General features: G+C 50.0%; 5 protein-coding genes across 5 annotated transcripts; 2 read left to right on the top strand and 3 right to left on the bottom strand.

The window, feature by feature from the left end:
• The first annotated feature begins 95 nt into the window (after positions 1 to 95).
• Positions 96 to 4,053, top strand: PV06_04302 (uncharacterized protein). The gene is made up of 4 exons (XM_016405177.1): positions 96 to 1,357; positions 1,415 to 1,553; positions 1,604 to 2,397; positions 2,445 to 4,053. Exons 1-4 carry the CDS (start codon positions 1,104 to 1,106, stop codon positions 3,571 to 3,573), a joined length of 2,316 nt encoding a protein of 771 aa, XP_016263383.1. The 5' UTR covers positions 96 to 1,103; the 3' UTR covers positions 3,574 to 4,053.
• Positions 4,031 to 8,323, top strand: PV06_04301 (uncharacterized protein). The gene is made up of 2 exons (XM_016405176.1): positions 4,031 to 7,712; positions 7,866 to 8,323. The coding sequence occupies exons 1-2, from the start codon at positions 4,144 to 4,146 to the stop codon at positions 8,107 to 8,109; spliced, it is 3,813 nt and encodes a 1,270-aa protein (XP_016263382.1). The 5' UTR covers positions 4,031 to 4,143; the 3' UTR covers positions 8,110 to 8,323.
• PV06_04300 (uncharacterized protein) lies at positions 8,196 to 11,314 on the bottom strand. The gene is made up of 5 exons (XM_016405175.1): positions 10,228 to 11,314; positions 10,092 to 10,162; positions 9,495 to 10,032; positions 9,183 to 9,386; positions 8,196 to 9,073 (listed from the first exon to the last, which is right to left on the bottom strand). Exons 1-5 carry the CDS (start codon positions 11,096 to 11,098, stop codon positions 8,655 to 8,657), a joined length of 2,103 nt encoding a protein of 700 aa, XP_016263381.1. The 5' UTR covers positions 11,099 to 11,314; the 3' UTR covers positions 8,196 to 8,654.
• A 5,423-nt stretch (positions 11,315 to 16,737) lies between these two features.
• PV06_04299 (uncharacterized protein) lies at positions 16,738 to 17,158 on the bottom strand (the record flags this gene model as incomplete). The annotated part of the gene is made up of 2 exons (XM_016405174.1): positions 16,738 to 16,857; positions 16,997 to 17,158. The coding sequence occupies 2 exons, from the start codon at positions 17,156 to 17,158 to the stop codon at positions 16,738 to 16,740; spliced, it is 282 nt and encodes a 93-aa protein (XP_016263380.1).
• Positions 17,159 to 17,839: 681 nt separating this feature from the next.
• On the bottom strand, positions 17,840 to 20,391 carry PV06_04298 (uncharacterized protein). Its single transcript, XM_016405173.1, has 2 exons — positions 20,152 to 20,391; positions 17,840 to 20,100 (listed from the first exon to the last, which is right to left on the bottom strand). Exons 1-2 carry the CDS (start codon positions 20,357 to 20,359, stop codon positions 18,086 to 18,088), a joined length of 2,223 nt encoding a protein of 740 aa, XP_016263379.1. The 5' UTR covers positions 20,360 to 20,391; the 3' UTR covers positions 17,840 to 18,085.
• Positions 20,392 to 21,131: the final 740 nt, after the last annotated feature.

Here is a 21,131-nt window from a genome sequence, read left to right as displayed (position 1 = left end):
TTCTACGCTTCGTATCCAGCCTTCCCACCGGGTCTCAATTGTACACCGCTAGAACTTGGGTGCGTCAATGTGTAGACTTGCTTTCTCTTCAGGCCTTTCGCTTTGTGTCTGCGACGGCCCAGATAAAGTCATTCGCTTTGGCCTCACTTTCTGGCGTCATGGGTGCACATCGAACATTGTCATGGTACGAGTAGTTGTCGCCGTATGCCAGTCGCAGATGCACTTGCGTCGACGGTTCAGCCGGGCCAACGCCTGATCGTCACCAAGACACTAGACTGCCAATCACTTCCCCCGGAATTCTTTTTCGCCTCTGGATCTTTGGGGCAATTTCGTGTGGACGATGCTTGGGAAATATTGATCATTGCAGCATTTGACCCGCCTGTCTGTGGCCCTTGCATGGGTGCAGCAGTCTCGACAAGGTCTTCGGAGATGGCCAGTGGCACCGTTTGTTGAATGCCCAATGCCTGTTTCTTGCGACAGCGGTTGAAGGTGATGCACTGCTTCGAGCTGATATCGGCTGGAGAGGAATACTCGCATTCCCATCCGTGCAATACCGTGAGCCGGCAGATAAATCCGGTCGGGCTTCGTCATGCAACCACATGTCGATCGAACATCGAAGAGCGGATACTGAACTTTCGCCCTCGTGCCAATGAGGGAAATATTTTCCGGCAAATGTAGGTGTCTAGGCTCACTAGGCATGAATCAAAGGAGGAAAGATTGGTGGTCGACAGACCCAGATCACGGTCAGGTTCACTGTTGATCAACGGAACGTCTAGGCCATGTTTGACGTGCAAGCAAAGTTGTCATTCTGGCTTCGCCGAATATTGACGCCGTCCTTTCAACACCAGCACGTGCGCTTGCGCTCATTGAGTTCTTCTATATCACAATAGATCGTCCTCTCAACAGTTCGAGATCCAGAACGGCCACCATGAGCTTCATCGCCGTCACTCGCTTTCAACCACAACTGTCGACTTTATTTCATAACTAAACAGGCCTCGTTCTGTGGCTACACATAGTGTACAAGCTGTGCTACCTTATACACCTTCGGCTATCTGTGAGAAAATCAACGGTATTCCTGCCGCAGCCCGTGCAAAGCAATCAATATGTCAGCGACACCCGTTCGCCACCTCTCTTCGCGGCCGGTCCTCGCCAAGGGCGAAACAACTCGTGGAGAACCAATTCGCCTTGGCCAACCACGCCGTTCTGGTAGCTCGGTCAATAGAGCGCGGACTTCACATGCCTGTGACCGGTGTAGGATCATGCGCACAAAGTGCTCTGGGGGTGACCGTTGCACCAAGTGTGTCAAGGACAATGCCTGGTGCGTATATGGGGACCGGAAAAGGGAACGCAACAAAAAGTAGCATTGCCTCACCACCGAGCATTTCGACAGTATCAAAGTGCTGACTTTGTACAGAGACCTGGCCGAAAGTCTGGATCGTATTGATCAGTTGAAAAGCGGTAGTCAGGTCTTGCTCACTGCACTGCGTTCCCTGGCCGCTGGGGATGATTTCAATGCAGCCAGACACAGCGACATTGTTGATCTTCTGTCAAAGGTCTGTATTCACCCCACATCTGTCGAAATGTTCTAACACAAGTCTGATAGTATGAACAAGAGCCGTGGGACAGTAGTCACGATTCCAGCAGTCAATCTAACACCATGCCCGTACTTGGCGCGCACCCACCAGCAGTTCGAAAGGGCTATCATGGCGCAGATGAAGGGTCTGTCTCAGGAGAGAGAACGGCGGCATCAAGTGTCGGCTCTCCTGGGAAGCAAGGCGAATTAGCTCAAGCGGTCGACCTTGATGGCGGCTCTGGCGCTTCTGGCTTCATTGGGAAGATGTCGGAAATGTCCTGGGTACGTCGTGCTTTTGAGGTAAACAGCCTTCAAGAAAGGCACAACGCAGACCTGCCGGAAATTTCCATGGGCGTGGTGGATCACCGCCTCACGACGGCCAAAGACTTCTGTTTCTACATGGACGATGTCGATGTCTTGGCTTGTGATGAGGACCTCGTTGACCCGTACGAATGGCCTCCCGGTGAATCTGCTCTACTCCTGGCTGAGGCATATTTTCATTCTATGCAAGGCACCTTTCCATTTGTTGTGAGGGAGACTTTTCTCCATACTATGCTCTCGTATCCGCGCCAACGAAACATGCCGACCTGGGCCCAGCGGCGCTGGCTGGCATTGGCCAATCTTGTCTGGGCGATCGGGTCAAAATATCTGTACATCACGAAGCTGGATCAATCTAGTCCCACAGAGTCTCATTTGATATATTATGCCCGAGCACGTGCTCTGGGCCTCGATCACCGGGTGGTTTTTGACCATCCCGACATTGAACGAGTCCAAGGGATCGGTGTGCTGTCATTTTACCTGTTGATCAATGGCTCTATCACTCGGTAAGTGCTCCTGACCCAGCCTTGGCTGATCAGCTAAGTCAATGCAGTGCGTGGAACACCTTAGGACACGCAACACGCCACGCCACGGCTCTCGGTTTGCATCTTAGGGTCTCGGATCCTGACCTGGGTGGACTCGAACGAGCGCGACGCGCCCGGACGTGGTACTCGCTGTATTGCCTCGAGATCCTGATCGCTGAGATAACTGGACGACCAAAGTCCATTTTCTTGCCCGATGTGACGACTCCTGTGGATTTGTTCAGCGAGGACCTCGAAGCCATCTACTCAACCCAAGAAGACAATTACATGACTGCTGACGAATCTCGAACGGTATGGCTTGATTTCTTGAGGGCGCGACGTGAAATTTCTCAGGCAATGACAGGTGGGATGGTCCCTTGGACCAGCTTCCCATACCTAGGTCATGGGGTCTCGCATCTCTATTTTCCACACCGGGTGTATCTATGCCGCCTGAGCGACAAAATCGCAACACAGTTATATAGCGGAACATCCGAGGATTCGTGGTCGCAAGTGCAACGAAAGATTGGTGAGTTACAGACAGACCTGAGGCATTGGGCGGAGAGCCTTCCCGATGAGCTCAACTTGCAAAGTGAGACGACTGCAGTTTCCGACCCTCGTGCAAGAATTGAGCTGGCCATGTATTATCACAGCGTCCAGATGATTCTGCACCGACCCTGCTTGTGTGAGATCACCATCGAAAATCAATCCCTCGCATCGCAAGAATTCAACCGGAGTTCCGCCCGCGCTTGCGTGCATGCCGCCATGTCTTTGCTAGCCATTATTCCAGATAACCCCAGTGCCCACGAGGCTTACCAGCTGCTTCCCTGGTGGTCATTGCTTCATTATGTGGCACAAGCAACCGCAGTCTTACTGCTGGAGATGGCACATGGCTGTCAACATTTTCGGGCTGAAGTTCCCGAAGTGGTTACCTACCTTCGCAAGGCTATGGCTTACATTTGGTGTATGACCCAGGGGTCCCCGTCGGCGTTTCGAGCTTGGAGGATGTTCAGAAAGCTGTTGTCAGGCATTCAGGAGAAGGCTGGCAGATATGATGCCATCGACATTCCTGAAAATGCACCAAGGCCTACAAGTTGGACACACGAGCATGAAGCTGCGGTAATGAAGACCATATATGCCTCGGAAAGGGATCAAGAGCCATGACCTATCGGTAGTTGTTGGATTCAACCCGTTCCCGGGACCATGGCAGTGAGAGCCTCGGATCTAAATGCTTGCTGACCGAGAGGATAGCAGTTGCTGCCACAATGTCAAACATTGAACGCGCACTTGCCTACCGTCGGTATTGAATGGTCAAAGCGATTATTTTGGCCTCTTGGGGGTTGTGACCTAGGTGGTACAAACCCCTCGCAATCCCGCCGAGAGAACATGAAGCTGTTTTGAGAAGGCTATACATCGACTAGGTCTGGAGAGGTTCGAATCTGCGTAAACAATTGATGGGAGTCCGGATGGTGAAACGCGGATTGATGAGATTATCGAAACTTGGCGCTGATTGGCCAATTTCTGAGATACGCTAAGATCAAAACACACTATTCCGTTTTAGTAAATATCAACATGGAAGTGTGTATTGAATAAAACAATGCGCAGTTGAACGTGGAACTCCCCAACCTCAGCCTAGAACAAAACAGCATGTCTTACTGTTGGGTCTGAGGCATTCTTTGTGGATTCTTCGTTTGTCTTCATCTTTTTTGTTTTTAAAGGGAATTCGGCCCCAACATGGACTACATTCACACACCTGCGCAGACCCACGAGAGCTCGTTCATGACCAATGCTGGAGGGAGACTCGAAGATGTATCGCCTGAGAAATCCTTCCACGTCCCTAGTCAGGGCGCCGACCTGATCTCACAGATGCGAAGCGCAAAACTACACTCGGGCGCCAGCCTGAAAACGCCCCGAGCCGGCACGCGAGATCCTCTTCGACTCCTCCCGAATGGCAACCAAGGTCGCTCGGAGTTTACACCCTTCTTGAAGAGTGGCACCAAGGAAAACATTGCTCGGCGGCTGTCCGGGAGGAAACAGGCCACGGCGAACACGCCTTCGTACCTCAACGGCCGGACGCCTGCGCTCCCACGATTGAGCGATCTGTCACGTCTGGAAGGCGAGTACACCTCGAGCTCGGCCGGACGTGCAGTCGACGACACCCCCATACCTCACCATCCTAGCAGCAGTGTCAGGAGTACTCCCCTTGCGCAGCTACCCAGTCGCGATGCCGGTGGGCTTGTCAACGACGGGAACATGATGACCCTGCGAGAACAAGAAGGGATCATAGACAAAATCGAGAAGGAAAATTTCGGCCTAAAGATGAAGATCCATTTCTTGGAAGAGGCTCTGTCGAAGCGCGGCAACGAATTCAACCAAGCGGCATTGAAGGAGAACACGGATCTTAAAGTCAATCGAATCACCATGCAACGCGAACTGCACAAGTTCAAGAGAAACATAGCACAGGCGGAGAAAGATGCGGAAGTCTACCGATTACAGCTAGAAGAGTTCAAGGAGCGCATCAGACGAAAACAGATTGACGAAAGTGTCCGTCATGAGCTTGAAAGCCTTCGTTCGGAGTTGAGAGCGAAAGACAAGGAGATCAAGACTCTGAGCGACGACAGGGATCATGCTGCAAGTCAAGATCGCGCTGAAGTCCAGAAGTTGAGAGATGAGGTCGAGGATTTGCAGGCAGAGCTCCGTGAGAAGGAGCGCATAGCCGACGAGCGTGAGGATCAGATCGACGAGTTGAAGATGAAGGCCAACAAAGAATCAAACAGTGCTGCGGACATCGAGGACGATTTGGAATCTGCGAAGCAGGAAATTGAGGACCTGAAGCAAAGCCTCGAGCGCGCTAAAGAAGACCTGAACGAAGCGAAAGAGGACAAGGAGGAGGCCCTCGAAGAGAAACGAAAGGCAGAAGAGGACCTGGACGAGTTACGCGACGAGATGGCCAACAAGTCGTTCACAACAAAGGGTTTAAGCCGGCAACTTGAGGAGAAGGCAAGTAAGCTTGAAGACGATTTCCAGACTCTGCAAGAGCAATACGACGCGCTACAGACAGAAGTGAATGAGAAAACAGAATCCGAGCGACAACTACGTGACCGCGTTCGTGAACTAGAGCGAGAAGGTGCAACCGACGTACGAAAACTTCAGCAAGAGGTCGAGCTCTCACATCAACAACGTGACACTTTGGAGCGAAAACTGGCAAACATGACCAAACAGCTTGAGACTGCGGAGAGAGAATTCCAAGTCAAGGCCGAAGAAAAGGACTTGCTTCAGACGCGACATGATGCGCTGACGAAGGAATCGGCTGAGTTGCAAAAAGACCTCAATCAATTGCAGGGCGTGAATGCCGAGCTGGAGAATGCGCTCGAGGAAGAACGACAAGTCTCAGCGAGGAATGAAAATGATCTACGATCCCGACACAAGCATGAAATCGACCTTCTCAATGAACAAATTGACAGCCTCCATCGCGAACTGAATGCCAAAGCAAGTGATCATGATGCGGACTTGGAAGACTGGGACTCGCAGCGCAAGACGCTGGAAGCGGCTTCGCAGAAGGCCGAAGAGAGGGCTAGAGGATTGCAGCGTACCGTTGATAAGTTGCAGGATGCCCAGGGGACTTTGTCGGGACGGGAAATGAGGCTCCAAGAGGCCATTGAGAGTGAAAAGGAACGCCATCGACAAGAAGAGAGAATCCTATCCAAACAGATTGAAGAACTTCAACAAGATCTACAGTCCAAGCGAACCCTTGCAGACGACAGTCGCACGGAATTGAACAACGCCAAGGAGGAATTGCGCATTTCAATCCGAGAACAAGCATCCTTGAAAGAGAAAGTCTCGGAATTGGAGGAGGAGATTGAAGTTCTGCAGGCAGACATCGAACAAGAGCATGAGTTTGCAGAAAGACAACAACAGAAATACTCTACCAGTGCGGATGCTCAGGTCCAAAAGCTGCGACAAGAGAAGCAAGCGTTGCAAGCACAGCTGACGAACGCCAACGTGGAACTACGCAGTGCGAGATCCGCTCTCCAATCTGCAGAGCAGGAGCGGGACAAACTCCATCGCGTGCAGAAGCCTCACGATGACACTTTCAATGTCGACCACGAGAAGCGCGAACTGAAGCGCCTCAAAGTCAAGCTGGAGAGCGACGTGGCGAGACTGACTGCTGAGCGGGACAACCTTGCTGAGGCAAACAACGCGCTTGAAGACGAGATCAACGCAGAACTTGAAAGAGCCAGTAAAGAGGAGGCCCGTCTCCACGCGGAACTCGACAGTCTTCGCTCGCAGAAATCGAGTACTGGAGAAACCCGAGATCGAGAACCCGGCAATTCAAAGGCCAAGATCACTCGACTGGAAGCACGCGTCAAAGACCTCGAGTCACTGTTAGACAATCAGTCTAAAGTTGTGGCCTCGCCGAACGCGGACCTGTCGGGACTTGAACGCGACCTGGCAGACGCAAGAAAGAACGAGACGACCATCGCGAAGCGGGAGGTCGAACTCAAGTCAGCCAACAGGGAGTTGAAGATACGGATCAACGACCTTGAGAGAGAACTGCACGAGGCGAGGCTCGCCCAGTACAAGGCAAAGTCGCCGTCCCCTTCACCTCCGCCATCGCGCTCGAACGAGATGGCCAAGATTCGACAAGACCTTATCGATGCCCAGTCGGAGGTCGAGGTTCTTTCTTCGGAGAATCGTGAGCTCAAACGTACGACCCGCCGAGGTGCCACGGATATTGCGGGCGATGCCTCTTTGAGAACTCGCGCTGCAGATGTCGATGCACTGGAGATGAAGATCGCCCAGCAGAATGATCTCATCGACGACCTCCGAGATCAACTCGTCCGTCTACGCGAGGATGATCACGATGACGGCCATGATGCAGTCCCGGCCGGTGCCAGTAAACGTGACCGACAGATTGAAGAGCTCAAAGCGCAGGTCAAGCGGCTACGCGAGGAACAAGAATTTGTCAATGACTTGTCGATGCGCCTCTCGGTGCGGACCGGCGAGGCGCGCGAAATGAAGCAACAACTCCGTCGGCTCCGAGAGGAACGCAGCCGAGCCAACCAAAAGGCCGAGACGGTCGAGAATGAGCTCGAGGTGCTGCAGAACAAGTACGAGAGTATGCTTGAAAGACTCAGCTCGGGTAAATCCAGCAAGGACGAAGTGCGACAGAAAGAAATAAAAGGCTTGATCAAGGAGATTATGTGGTTGAAAGCAAAGTGCAGGAGGGAGGAAAGGTTGAGAAAGGATCTGGCTTGGAGCAAAGCATTCCTTGAACAAGGTGAAGCCATGAGAGTGCAATGGTATGTTTTTTTAGACCTCCCTTCTTGTTGTGTTGATGCCTTGCTCGTTCCCATCACCATCACCACCACCACCACCATCATCATCATCATCATCATCATCATCACCACCGCCGCCTCTATACAGACCAGAACGCTGACAGCTTCGTACAACAGTAACCAAGTCGATCTACGTATCCTCAACGAAATGGGAGTCTCGCTCGACAAGTCCAGATACGAGACGAAAATGAGACCGGTCCAGAAGTTCCGAGCCGGAGTGTTTGCCGTCATGGCCGCGATAAGGATGAGTAATTTGGAAGAACAGTGGAGAGATGCCAGGATCATCGGAGAGGAGGTGAAATTGACCCGTGCGAAACAGGCAAGGGCGCTGAGATCGAGGGGAAGGGTGTTGGAAGTGTAAAGTGAGAAGGGAGAAGTGATCCTCAAACGGTGTAGAAGTCGTGACTTTTGTCTGTCCGGGTCTTGTTGATGGCGGTATTGTTGTCTTGTTGTTTTGTGGTCTCGGGTTTCAATTTCCAGGAAAGGGGAAAGGAAATGGTGACTGACGACTTTATGAACTTTCTTCTTATTTCATCATCAAACTGCAACAGCAGCATCGTAATGGCAATTCAAAACTGGCTGTTTTCATCTTAAACTCTTGTGTTTGGTAGACATGACATCAAAACGTCCATGGCACCGTGACCTTGGCGTACATAAGTTGTCTTGATCTCTGTCTGATGTAGTCCGTACCCAGTGTAACAGCGGGATACATATTGTACATCTTCCACGTACCGAGAATACCATATCCAGACAGAAGAGCTTTTTCACAGGGATCTTCGACGCCGTTCGACCAAGGTCAATCCGTCTAAACCTGCGGCTCTTTTGACTCTCTACCACCTGCGGTGACCTTGGTGTCCAGTATTTTCATCCAGGGTCACCTCTGACGCCAATTTTGGGTTACTCACGTCACCCCTGACCCCGATCTGAAGTCTTCTCTTGGTCCGCAGTAGTAGACACCTCCAGACCGTCACGATACTGCGTCGTGTTGAGCGTGTACACGGTCTTGAAATGGGTCTCATCGAGAGCCACACCCTCGAACTCGGCCAGTGCCGCTGCGGTCCTTATCAGATTCTTGATCTCCCGCCCGTTGATCCTGTACTCGCGGCCAAGCCTTGCGAGAATCTGTGCATGCCACCGCCCGGGCAGACCACCCGGGTCGAAGCGGCTCAGGAGGTTTTTCCAGATGGCGGCACGCATGACATCGTCGAGCAGCTTGAAATGAACGGTGAGGTGGATTCGGCTTTGAAACGCCTCGTCGAATTCAGTGAGGCGGTTCGTCGTGAGAAACAAAATGCCGGCGTAGTATTCGATGAGGCGCAGGAAGACTGTTAGAATAATAAAGGAAAGAAAGTATTAGCAAACAATGGCAGAGTCTTTTCATCCGCTCCTTTGGGTTACCAGGATGAGTGGAATAAGAAAGAGGCAGAAGCATACTAGACACAAATGCATTCCTTTGCAAGTCGTTTCTTTCCCTCTTGGCCAAAAATACGTCGGCTTCGTCCAACAACAATATCGCATTCCAGGATTTGGCCCTGATAAAAATGCGACGAAGAATTTGGTCTGTTTCGACTGGGTCGGTACCTAGCTCGCCACACGTGAGGGCGTATAATGGTCGATGTGTGTTTTCGGCAATACTTTCTGTCATGAAGAATCAAAAATATGTCATCCGAGGGTAGGTGTGGCTACGGGCAGGAGGTGTGGTTGGTGAGGATGACTTGAAGGGAAGCAAAAGCAACTTTGACTCACCTGCTGTCAATGTCTTTCCAAGCCCCGGGGGACCCGTCAACAAAAATACCAGCCCCTTTCCCTTGCCAGAAATCACGTCGTCAGCCTGCTGGTCGCGTACTTTGTTCGATTTGCCGTGAGAGTGAACAAGAGCACTGATGGTCTTTTTGACGCTCGGTTCAAGTTCAAGGGTCGTGAACGAGTCTTCCGCCCACGTTATATCCTTGACCTCGTCCACGAGGAAAAAGGCCCAGATCTTGTCGGTGAGAGAAAATCCCCGGATGCGAGCTGGACAGATAAGTGCTTGTGAATGTGTGATCTTGTATGTAGCGTCGTTGGGATGTGACAGGTATCTGTCGTCATACTCGCTTCTTGCGCGTTTGCTGGATTTGGAATTGTCGTCGACTTTAAGCAAGAAGTCATCTCCCTGATTGACCGGGATCGCATCCTTTGCATCCTTGGTCACCGCTTTTGTTGCGCTGCCCCTAGCCAACAACGTCGCGAGCTGGGGCCTTGCTTGCTGATGTGTTGCATAGTCTAGGATAATACGTCCACTAGTCTAACAGGTTGTCAGTAGGTATACCATCCCCACCATCGCCCGCCGCAGAGTTGACCTACATGTACCGGCACAAGATCTTCGATTTGACGAACCTCTTCAGCTTGGGTAAGAGGATCAGTCCAGCATATTGCTGCAGTCACGTTAATCAATGAGACAGTCGCTCTCCTCGGAAGCCAATGGCCTGAACCGACGTACCATCATATTCTCGATGTGCCACTTCCACAATGTTCCTCCATTTTAAGCCTCGGTTGATCAGTTTCCGTCTGATATCTTGACCATCGGGCTCTCGATGATACTGTACAGGATACACGTCCAGATCATAAATCTTTTTATTCCCAATGAAGCCCCTCAGATTTATAGTCTTAGAGACAGGGCCAAATCTCGCACCATTGTAGTCCCATGACCGACAGACCAGGGTAATATGCATTTTCATCTCGTTGTCCTGGGGATACTCGACAACTGAGCAGGACTCGATCACATACGCTTCAGTAAAATAGTCTCTCCGAGCAATAACTACGTCGTCAGGTCGATATAGTGTCCACAATAAGTTATGAGAGGTGAGTTCCGAGGGCAGGAGTTTTTCATTCGTCTTTTCGGCTTTGCGGAGGTATAAGTCCATGAAGTGAATCAGAGTAGACATGTGGTCCTTTTCTTCCCTAGTCCGATCCGTGTGCATTGCATACTCGCGCAGCTCCTTCCGATAGTGGTAGAGGGGTGCGTAAGGTCTCTCGATGATGATAGGATTGGACTCCATATTGACGGTAGGATACTCGCCCAAGACTTCCTGAATAGCAGCTCGAATAATTGGCGACTGTATTTCGAGTCTCGTCGCGAGCGGTTTGCCATCTTCATCTCTCAGACGACGGAGAATCAGAGCGTATTCTTGGAATCGTTCCTTGTCTTGCCGTGCTTTGTGGATATCTGCAGTGAGCGTGATGGTAGATCTCGAGCCCCATCTTCCTTCCGTCTCAATGATGTCGACAAGTTCGATTTTACTAATGTCTGCTTCTTCATCCAATTTGCTAGACAGAGCACCTCGTGCTTTCTTGTAATCATTTACCGACATTATGAGTCTGTGAATGTTGAAGAAATTGCGAAGAGCAGGCTTGTTCGGATGTACATGGGAGTTTTGGTGGAAAAGCGAGCTTCATTACCTACGGAGACACGACGAAGTGTCTCGTCCTCCTGGCATCATGCAGGGAGAAATTGTCGAGGTGCTGTTCAGGAAAGTACAAACCACGGAGAAAACATGATAACATATTGGCCCCTTATCCGAATCGCCTCCGGCTCTCAAATCGAGTCATACTCCGGCTCGCCAAACGGAACTTTTGAGAAGGCTGTGCATGCCTGGTATCAGGTAGAGATACAGATTAAGTTCAAGAAGGCTGTGTAGGGAGTCAAGGGGTGCGGTAAGGCTGGGGAGTCGAAACCAGGATTCATCTCGTCGGGTGTTACGAATCAAGTGTGATATGGTTCCTTTGATGTTGGCTCGCGTACCAATGTCCCAATTCCCCCAATGGACTTACTTGTAGCCCTGTCGATATTCTCGCTAAAGAGGATGGGCGCGCGGTATCATTCGTCCAAGGCTGCCACTGCCTGCGAGACACCTGCAGTAGGTCAGTAGCTAGCTCTTGGCTGGGTGTGTCACACATGACATGCGCGTGGCCGCAGTGACTTGAGATGTAGTCCTGTGCAAAGACTCGTCTGTAGGCGAAGTATGGAGTACAAACCACTTTCGAAAAAATTGTTTCACTGCAAGAAGTCTTCATCGTTTTAGTTACACAGACGAAGATTTTAACATCGTCTCAGCCAGACCAAGTGTGCACTAAACGCACCGTAATTTTGTACGGTGCAGTGAAAAATCCCCCCAAGCAATTTCTCTGACTCAAAACTCCTGATATCAATTCGCCCATTCTCGATCAACATCTCATTTTGTGTCACAGTGATCCCCGTCAGGCTGGGCTGCTCCTCTTGATTAATGCATGTCATACTGTGGCCTACCGCACTAGCTATCCGATGCACTTCGCCAGAAGAAACGATCAGGCTGTCGCACAGCTTAGTGGCTGCCTTTTCGACATTTGGCCATTTCACCGTGCATTAGCCTTAGATATGGTGATGCCAATCGTGGCGCAGATGTTTTCACCATGGAAGTCTACTTCAAGACCTGGAAGAAGTACACGGTATCAATCCTCTGTCCATGACCGCCTGAACGCCATGGCCCAAGAATAGGTTCCGAGTAGCATTCATGGTTTCCGTCGGATATTTCGAATCGTGATCTTACAAACAAGTACTGGACATGTTTCGTGAACTCCTCTCTACCTATCAGTAATGCTTCTAAACTTCATTTTTCTATCGTAGCGTTCTTCCCACACTGAGAGCAGTACATTGAGCAAGAAATACCCCTGGGACAATCATGTTTGACATTGACGAAAAGGTTGCAGATTCTGAAGGCTCAGAACATGTGTCATCTGGCTTCTTCGAAAACATCAGCAGGTGAGTTTCAACTTTTCTCAAAGACACGTCGTTCATTCTTGACCTGTATGATGTTTCAAACTCACTTCGATGTCAGAAGGGCAAAGAAAGGATTCAAGTCCCACAAGAAACCAAGACCTCAAGCCGATACCCAAACATTCAAACCTAGACGTGCCAATGTCATGTCACGTAATGGCTGGAAGCTTGAGATAAATGAAGAGGATGTCCTCGAGGTGGCTAATTGGAATGAAAAATTCGTAAGAGGCCCACTGGTGCTGGAAGACTTGCCCAAATTCGATGACACTCTCAATTATGGCATCGACAAAGAAGAAGAGAAGAGACTCGTACGGCTTGAGGTCAAACGCTTGATTAAGGACTGCGTCTCGGAATCGCCATTGATTTTCAACAGTGACAACATTCTCGGAACCACAAAACCAGAAGCGTTCAAGATCATATCGGATTTTGCAGATCAAATTCTTTGCAACCTTGCAATAGTCTCTCACGACAACCAGCTTTTGATCCTGGAGCATTCTCGTGCCGGAATCGAGTTGGAAAAGGCGGCATCACAGTTCAAGTTAGCTAGGGGCACCCTCAGGCGCAAATTCCAGCAAAATGAAAAGGTCAAACCTAGAATTCCAATCCGCATTGAACCAGAAGCGGACAATACAAAGGTTTATTTCGCCCTTATCGATTATGCCACCAGCTCAGTTGCCCGCGTTTTGCTTCGCCTGGCATCGAGCAAGTTTTGGAAGAGCGTCAATATCGCCATTCTTGCTCGATGGGCCGTCAAGTTGAAGGTGCTTTGTCACGACCCAGTTACGTATGCGAGACAAGCTCTATCGGATGGAGAAGCGATTATCGAGCAATTGAACGCTTCCGAAGACACCGAAATGTTTCGGATCATCAGGATCCGAATCGGTGCGAGCAGGAAACCCGAGGCTGGTGGTGAAAACGGCTATGATGTTCATGAAGAAACTGATGCAACTCAACTCTACTTCAGTTACAACGGTATGGTACGAGTCTGGCTTGATTCGATCTTCAGGTCGTGTATACTAGGCCTGTACTCTACTCAGTGGTTCTTGACAGCGCCTAGCACCTTTGAGATCTGTACCGTCGTCTACGAGGTGGGCCTTTCCCATTCTCTGACCACCCTCAGCGCAGATCGTGATGGAGATGTGTTTGCGACCTCGCAAGCTCAGAGCATCAATTGCATTTACGTGGTGCTCAAACTCCTGCTCGAAGTTGTAGAAGCACTCAAGAGACATGAGCAGCCGGACAATAGCCAAGAGAAAGCGCTCGTCAGGTGGCGATGGGCCGAGGGCCGTAAGGAACAACACACGGTCGAGAAGTCTTTACAAACATCGAGCGCCGACGAAGTCATATCCACTTTGATCCTGCTTTCACTTTCGACGTCGTACGTCTCCGACCGGATGCTCAAGATGATCAGCAACATCTCCGTGAATTCGGAAGAAGAAGATCCTGTTTTTCAGTTTGCCCCGAAACATTTCCAGGCCAAATTTGTGGTCGCGACCGCAGACTACTTGAGTCGGAAGCGTCGACTTGGCTTCACGGATCAATGGTATAATGATCCCGAGACCATCCCCGTCTCGGGCGACCTGTTCTCCAAACGGATTCGTGGTATGTTTGTGGTTTTGTTTTTGGTCCTCTAATCGTTGCAGCTTAACTGACGTAGACCAGCGGGCACACAATTGGGTCTCGACAGGACCTGCCGGCAAGAGCTCCCTTTGCTTGATCAATCCCAGCCGGTCGACACGAAAAAGGAAATGCAAGTTGTCCAACAATACGTCAAGGAGGAGAAACGAATGCAGTCTTGGGTCTTTGCGGAAACTTCGGTGACGGTTCGATGTACAGGGTACATCATGGCGATCATGGTGCTCTGCGCACTTGTCCTCGGCGGTGGACTGGCGATCCCTTTTGTTGTCCGGAACGAAATCGTCGGGGTCGATCCTTTCCAGATCACCACCTTCACCTGGCTCATTGTCGGCGCGATTCTCATCGTGGCCAAAACCCGATACGTGACGGAATGGCCCTGGCACGACTTCTTGCACGGACGGGTGGTGTGCAAGTCGGTCTCGGATCTCGCCGAGGTCACCGGCGTTGACGCTCAGTTCATCCTCACGAAGTTGCTCTACGACGAGCGAAACACCACCGTGGTGACGAGGGGCCCTTACAACGGCATGTTCTCCAGGAAGCCCGACGGTCTCGGGTCTGACGGTTTCTCGATCGACGTACCGGCCCAACTTTCCACCATGCTCGTGAGTGGTTTCATCATCCTGAAGGTTCTCAGCAGTACTGGCGAACATCTGATCACGCTGGATGTACGCAAGGGCACCGAGTTGGACTACGCCGCCCATGATGGTGTGGATCTCAAGTATCTCGCGTGTTTGGACCTGGGAAAGCGAGACTTTGACGACGAGGAAGAGGAGCAAAGCCCGAAACCCAAGGCAGACCGTAGGGTCTTGTACCTTGTCGAGAACAAAGTACACTATACCAAGGTGTTGGGATTGTACGTTTGTGACGCATTATTTGGTTAAGGACTTTATATTTGGGTGGTTGAATGTCAATTCTTACAACGTTACTCCTCCCTCATCAACTTGCAAACATTTGAACATGAGCTTTACACTTTGTATGATACTTGTATCTGCCAGACTTCCAATTGTCGCGACATCCTTGATTTGTGCTCCCTGTCTGGTTGGTCGGACATCAAGGCCACCAGACACTCGGCGCTCCTGCTGACTCCCGTCGCTACTCTACCCGTGTGTACAACTGGTGTTACGTTCAAAAGATTGATTGTCGTTGTCGGTGTCCTCGCTTCTTTTGATGGTCGTCACTTTCCGTTACTATTGTTCTTTCTCGACAAATGTCAACTGATTTCCAAAGGGATCGATGACCGTCATTTCCCTCCGACCCGAAGGAGAATTCTGGTCGTCCAGGCCCGGCTTCATGTAACGATAGTTTTTCGTTTTGAGCTCGGCATGAAACTCGGAGATGCCGGTCATGTCGATCCTGACGTGTACACCCGGACTTCCGTCCCCGTGGTGTTCGCTCAAGTGAAGGACCAGTCCACCTCTAGAAACCTGTCGGTACAGAGGTAAACCATCCTCGAACCGATGGTCCCAGTCGGTCTTGAACCCCAAATAGTCTCGATAAAATTCCTCGGCCTTGGAAACGTCAAAGATGCGTAGGATGGGAATGACGGAGTGGAAAGTGATTGACATTTTTGTTTTTTGTTTTTTGTTTTTGGTTTTTTGTTTTTTGTTTTTGTACTCGTGTATAGTATAGGCAAGTAGTGCGTACCGAGTTACCGTGTAGTAGTTGTAATAAGAGATAGTTTTCTAGTACCTTTCAATTGACAATTTTGATTCTTTATAATGTAAGAAATAGTATCAGAAATGTGACAATAACGATGATACTTGGGTATATACCCTAAAGGTGAGGTTAGGATGATAAAGAGGATACAACTTGGGGTACTCATCCAGAACCTTTTCATACTTCTGATGCACATTGAAGTACGGAACGTAACAATCTAAAAAGGGAGAAAGCGCGGTGACCTTTCACCGTGTACCCTTGTACCTTTTTCGATGACCGAGGACAAGTACAAGGTAATACTTAAAGAATAGCTCCAATGATACCTTCTGGGGGGGAGGTATCTTGGGTAGTTTGAAAACACGCAGTACGGAGACAATAGAGCATTTCAATAGTTTTACCCTTGGATGGTTGCCTATCCCGTAAAAAGTCAAAACACATGAAATGCACGATGTAATAATACTCCGTCACTCATAGAATGCTGTACCTTTTTCTGTTTGCCAAAACGTAAACGGGGGTAACAACAAACTCGGATTCAATGAGAAAAAAGTTACGTAGGTGGTTGACCGAGAATACAGACTCAGGTCCCTTCCCCGTATTCGTAACCACTAATAATCCACGTCTACAAATTTTAGGGCGCATCGGGGCCTTGCACTAGGCGCGCTCTGGGAAGGATAGGCGAAGAACAAAATATCCTCTAGCCCCATTTGGGTGTGGAGGGGGGGGGTATTCAACAACAACTTCACCAAAAGTCAGATAACCTTGACAAAGACTGACTGACGGTAGGTGAGGCCTCGAGCCACAAAATGTAGAAGAAAAATCAATTGACCACCGAGAGAGAGAGAGAGAGAGAGAGAGAGAGAGAGAGATCGAAATTTGTCAGTGCGATTTGTAAATGGAAATCAACTACTTGATCTGATACAATCCAAAATAATTCCCTTCGGTATCCTCGAAATTTTGTGTCAAGGCAAACTTCCCTTCAGGTTCGACCTCGGTCACTTTTTTACCTCCTGCATCGACGATTTTCTACAAGAACGGGCCAAGGAGGGTGGTGTCAGTGTCATACAGCAATTAGACAAGCAGACGTCAAAGCACAACACGACCGAACCAATAAACTTGTGTCCAAGGGATATACCCCCAAGTAAGAACTGTAAGAGAATCATACCTTCATCGCCCCTTCCAGGTCATCGACCATCAAGTACAAAACAACACCACCTTTCCCGTTGGTCTTCACGACCTGATCGACTTTGGTGATCCCGCCTCCGGGGCAACCGTCACCGAAGGAGAAGTGAACTATTTTCGTGGGATCCTCCTCGGTACCGTCCATACGTGTGGTGGAATCGCGGAATTTCCAGTCAAAAACCGAATGATAAAAGGTACGTGCTACCGAAAGCGACCGTGTGAGTGATATTTGGAAACGAAAAAAAAGAAAGACCAAAGAGGAAGGGGGAATGCTGGAAGGGCCGAGAATACTCCTCACCTCGTTGAACGTCGGTCGCAAAGACATTGATCCAACAAGGATGACCATTGGGAGGAGGTGTCCATTTGGTGGTGGTCATATTGAGGAAACGATGTCGGATAGTGTTTCACTTTGCCAGTTGATATGACAGATGGGTTTTCAATACGGAGTATGGATGGAAAGCAACTAGGTTGGGCGGACTCAACCATATATGTACTCCGTACTGCAAACGTCGGTGTATGGTAGATCGTTTTAAACTTACTCGAACCAGCATAATTGGTCATTTCAAGGGTCCATGGGTGGGCAACGACACGAACCGTTTTGCCAATGCTCTAAAGAGAGATAGCCCAAGGCTCCAGCGCGGAGATGGGGGTTAAAGACGGCAAGGAGGCCCAAGGGATCAACCCGTAAATGGCCATTAATTAGGTGAAGCCAAAAACCTTCCTTCAGTCACAACAGGTAGTACGAATACGAGAAGCATTATATACACAATACCGAGATCAAAAACCAGTCCGGGTACGTATCGTGAATAGTACTTCTAGTTGTACCAAAGATTACTGTCAAAAATACCGTCAACAATAAAAGCAGTGACATCAAAGTGTGTCTGGAAGCACAAGGTACTCGACGAGAGAGAGAAAAGCCCCCTAGGTTATGGATATCAACATCAGTGCATTTTCACCACCGAAGCAATACCGCCGGCCAATTCCAACGCTCCTCGCTATGCCGAATAGAATCAAGAAAATGATATCAACACCGCCGCGAGGAGAAAAAACAGAAGAGTCGGCCACCATACAATCATACAACAACACCTTCCCTCATGGTCTCGAGAGTCTTCTTCCCTACACCACGTAGCCTCGTCAAATCGTTCCAAGAATGTAGAATCATGCCACCGCCAGCACCTTCACAACCGTCATCATTATTGCCATCTCCGTGGAGAAAGTCGACGATGCCCTCTGCCCTCTTCGCTCCAAGACCACTCAGAGACTTGATCCTCGTCACATCTCGGCTATTGAGCACGTCGATGAGATATTTTGTGCGGGGAGTCAAGACGCCAATATCGCCGTCCTGATGACCGATTGGATCTGGCGAAGAGACATGTTTCCGCTCCCGTTTCGCCTTGGCGAGTTTCCTCGACCGACCTGCGCGCCGAAAGCCGTCATCCTCATAATCCTCCTCATCGTAGTCGTTGTACGCTGATTCGCCGTCGCCTTCGCCGTCATCATGGTAGCTCTCGTCGTCGTCGTCGTCGTCGTCGTCGTCGTGCGCGTTGTTCCGACTCCGGGCACTGGTATCCTTCACCACTGTCTCCTTGGACCTAAGGCTTGACTCTTCGTCTTCATCTCGTTTCCGAGCCATCCTCTCCCTCAATCTCTCTATCTTGCTGGCCAGCTTTTGATTGTCGGGGAAGTAAGGTCGTGCCAACTCGTACATCTTCAACGCACTGCCATCTTCGCCGCGAGCTTGATGTTGTTTTGCCATAAATAGATAACTCAGGCCTTCCGCACGCTCTCCTTCTTGTCCTTCGAGACGTTTCTCGATGCTGTCCAGACGGCGTTGGACTTCTTCAGATATCGTCTTTGTGGGTTGAGGATCAGGAGCGTTCAAAGCACGCGCAGCCAGAATCTCGGATACTTTTTGCTCTACAAGAGTTTCAATTGACGCCTTTGTCAGATTGGCTGGTTCCGGTGCACGGCGAATGAAGCTTGGTGTTGGCCGAGAGGCTTTGGCTGGTCGAGAGGAGCCGCTGAAGGCGATGTCTGCTGTGCGTTTCAAGGGTGGAGATTTCTGCGGCACTGGCTTTGGGATGGAGGGCTTGTAGCGATCGGAGTACACAGAAAATGCTTTTGGTGGTTTCTCATTCTTGCTGGGGGCGTCCTTGTTGGCTATCAGATTCACATTGATGCTGTGTGTGAGCGGCCGAAGTGGCTGGCGTTGTATTGTTGGACCACCTAGAGACGCTCCAGGAACTTGTCGCGGTGGACCTTTAAAGACGGGATCATTCTCGACCTCGCGAACTTCGATCTTCTTTGTGCGATTGGCAAAGTTCAACGAACTTAACGTGTCGAGGTGGAATGCTTTGACGGGCGCTAGATTGAGGATCATGACAGTAAAGCCATTGTTCTGTCCGAGTGACAGAATCCGGGTCATTTTGGATTCTCGATACGGAATGCGATGTTGTTTCTTTCCGATGGCTTCCACACATTGAGCGAGTACGAAGAGTGACTTGTTGATGCTTGCAGACTCGACCATTCTGTCCTTGCCATTTCCGGTCCGACGATTGTCCTCCGAGCCAGCCAGATCAATAGCAGACGCCATGCTGACTCTTGTTTCCGTTGGACTTGTAACCGTTAGTTTGACACATAGAATGGCGTGTGAGCGAGATGAATGAGCGTTGAGCTTGGTGGCTCCAGTACTACGGTTGGCGTTGGCTTTGTCGTAAAGGATCTCGAAATCTTTCAGCGAACCACAGGGAACTTCTGTTAACCCAACAACGACGGTCTTGCCACCTTCAGCCTCTCTGATGGGTAGACCCGTTGGTGTTCGCTTGTCCGGCGGCTCGAAAAGGTCATACACTCGGTCATTGTATATTTCGTAGTAGCTCATTGAAACTGTTGCATTCGTGTCGCCGTTGGTGCTTTTCTCCAGAGCTCTACTCTTTCTGTATATGTTGCTGAGCATTCGTGGAATCATGCCCCGGTCTGCCAGTGATTTTCCACCACGCATTGTGTGCGTCTTCCCGGTACCAGTCGAGCCATATGCGAAAATTGTGACATCGTAGCCGAGGAAGAGGTGTTTGATGGTTGGTGCGACTATTATACACGATCAGCTGTGGCGCGCGACAATCACGCGACATGTAGTACCTTCAGCTTCAAATAGTTCTTGCTGAGTAGATTCCTGCTCATAGACACTGTTGAATTGGAAACTGAACTCTTCGGCGAAGTTCTTGGGGTTGGGTATTTTGACAATTGTTGGTCCACCATCTGTCACGGCATGGCTGGTAACAATCTGATCTTTTTCGAGCTCTGACTTGAGAAGAGGTCGAACCCGGGCTACAACTCTGACGCTCATCTTGAAGTGAGTGTGCAGTGCAATGTTGAGGATGTTGGCGCTGACAAGGTTTCGTGGTCGGTTTGTGGACGAATGGTCGACAACCCGCATTTACTGATGCCGTACAGTCTTGTTGCCCAGCAACCAAATCCTAGAACAAAATACGGGAACAGCACACTGAGTTTTGTCAGAGGTATCACGACAAGAAAACATTATTCTAATGCGACCAATGCTATGTGTACATGTATCAAGACAGAGATTTGCGGTAGAATCACATCTCATGCCATACACGTGTTCTCTCTCGACAGTTTACGAGTGAATAAAGGAAGGTATCATCTGAACAGCCGGGTGGTCTGTCTCCCTAGACTAAGTCGGTCTCTGAACATGCTACCTACTATAGGCTAGTAGTAGACCTCGAGTATTGTATTTGTACTCATAGACACGATCAAGAGTTTTGAGACACTTTGCAGTATGTTGTACGTGTCTGTATAAAGGCCGACGTGTCTGAATGGCGCAGTGTGTTTTCAATGACAGCGTCTCTCTCCCTTCGCTGGGGGGACCCAAACAAGTAGATTTTCCAGGCTCCGGGCACTAACCCAAAGCCTAAGGAGCTCCATACTGGTACTGTGTAAAACTCGGTAAATAGTCTCCTCAGGCATTCCTCTCCGGCGTGTCTTAGCTAAACCCTTAAGCTCCCCTCATTAGCTGGTAAACTGCGTCAGTCCTTGGTCATTGTTGTCATTTGCGTTGCCCAATCGACCCTCTCCACATATCGACACCCAAACAATTGTTG

The sequence above is a fragment of the Exophiala oligosperma genome (assembly GCF_000835515.1).
Source record: "Exophiala oligosperma strain CBS 72588 unplaced genomic scaffold supercont1.4, whole genome shotgun sequence".
In the NCBI taxonomy this organism is placed as follows: domain Eukaryota; kingdom Fungi; phylum Ascomycota; class Eurotiomycetes; order Chaetothyriales; family Herpotrichiellaceae; genus Exophiala; species Exophiala oligosperma.
Note: the sequence above shows the minus strand (reverse complement) of the source record. Positions and strands in the feature narration are given on the sequence as shown.

Excerpts from the sequence above, each read along its gene's own strand:
- PV06_04302 (XM_016405177.1), top strand. The coding sequence starts at position 1,104 with ATGTCAGCGACACCCGTTCGCCACCTCTCTTCGCGGCCGGTCCTCGCC. Across the intron at positions 1,358-1,414 it reads AAAAGGGAACGCAACAAAAA|AGACCTGGCCGAAAGTCTGG; the intron begins GTAGCATTGCCT and ends GACTTTGTACAG. Across the intron at positions 1,554-1,603 it reads TTGTTGATCTTCTGTCAAAG|TATGAACAAGAGCCGTGGGA; the intron begins GTCTGTATTCAC and ends CAAGTCTGATAG.
- PV06_04301 (XM_016405176.1), top strand. The coding sequence starts at position 4,144 with ATGGACTACATTCACACACCTGCGCAGACCCACGAGAGCTCGTTCATG. Across the intron at positions 7,713-7,865 it reads GAAGCCATGAGAGTGCAATG|TAACCAAGTCGATCTACGTA; the intron begins GTATGTTTTTTT and ends TTCGTACAACAG.
- PV06_04300 (XM_016405175.1), bottom strand. The coding sequence starts at position 11,098 with ATGTCGGTAAATGATTACAAGAAAGCACGAGGTGCTCTGTCTAGCAAA. Across the intron at positions 9,387-9,494 it reads TGGAAAGACATTGACAGCAG|AAAGTATTGCCGAAAACACA; the intron begins GTGAGTCAAAGT and ends TCTTCATGACAG. Across the intron at positions 9,074-9,182 it reads AAGGAATGCATTTGTGTCTA|TCTTCCTGCGCCTCATCGAA; the intron begins GTATGCTTCTGC and ends TTATTCTAACAG.
- PV06_04298 (XM_016405173.1), bottom strand. The coding sequence starts at position 20,359 with ATGAGCGTCAGAGTTGTAGCCCGGGTTCGACCTCTTCTCAAGTCAGAG. Across the intron at positions 20,101-20,151 it reads AGAACTATTTGAAGCTGAAG|TCGCACCAACCATCAAACAC; the intron begins GTACTACATGTC and ends CGTGTATAATAG.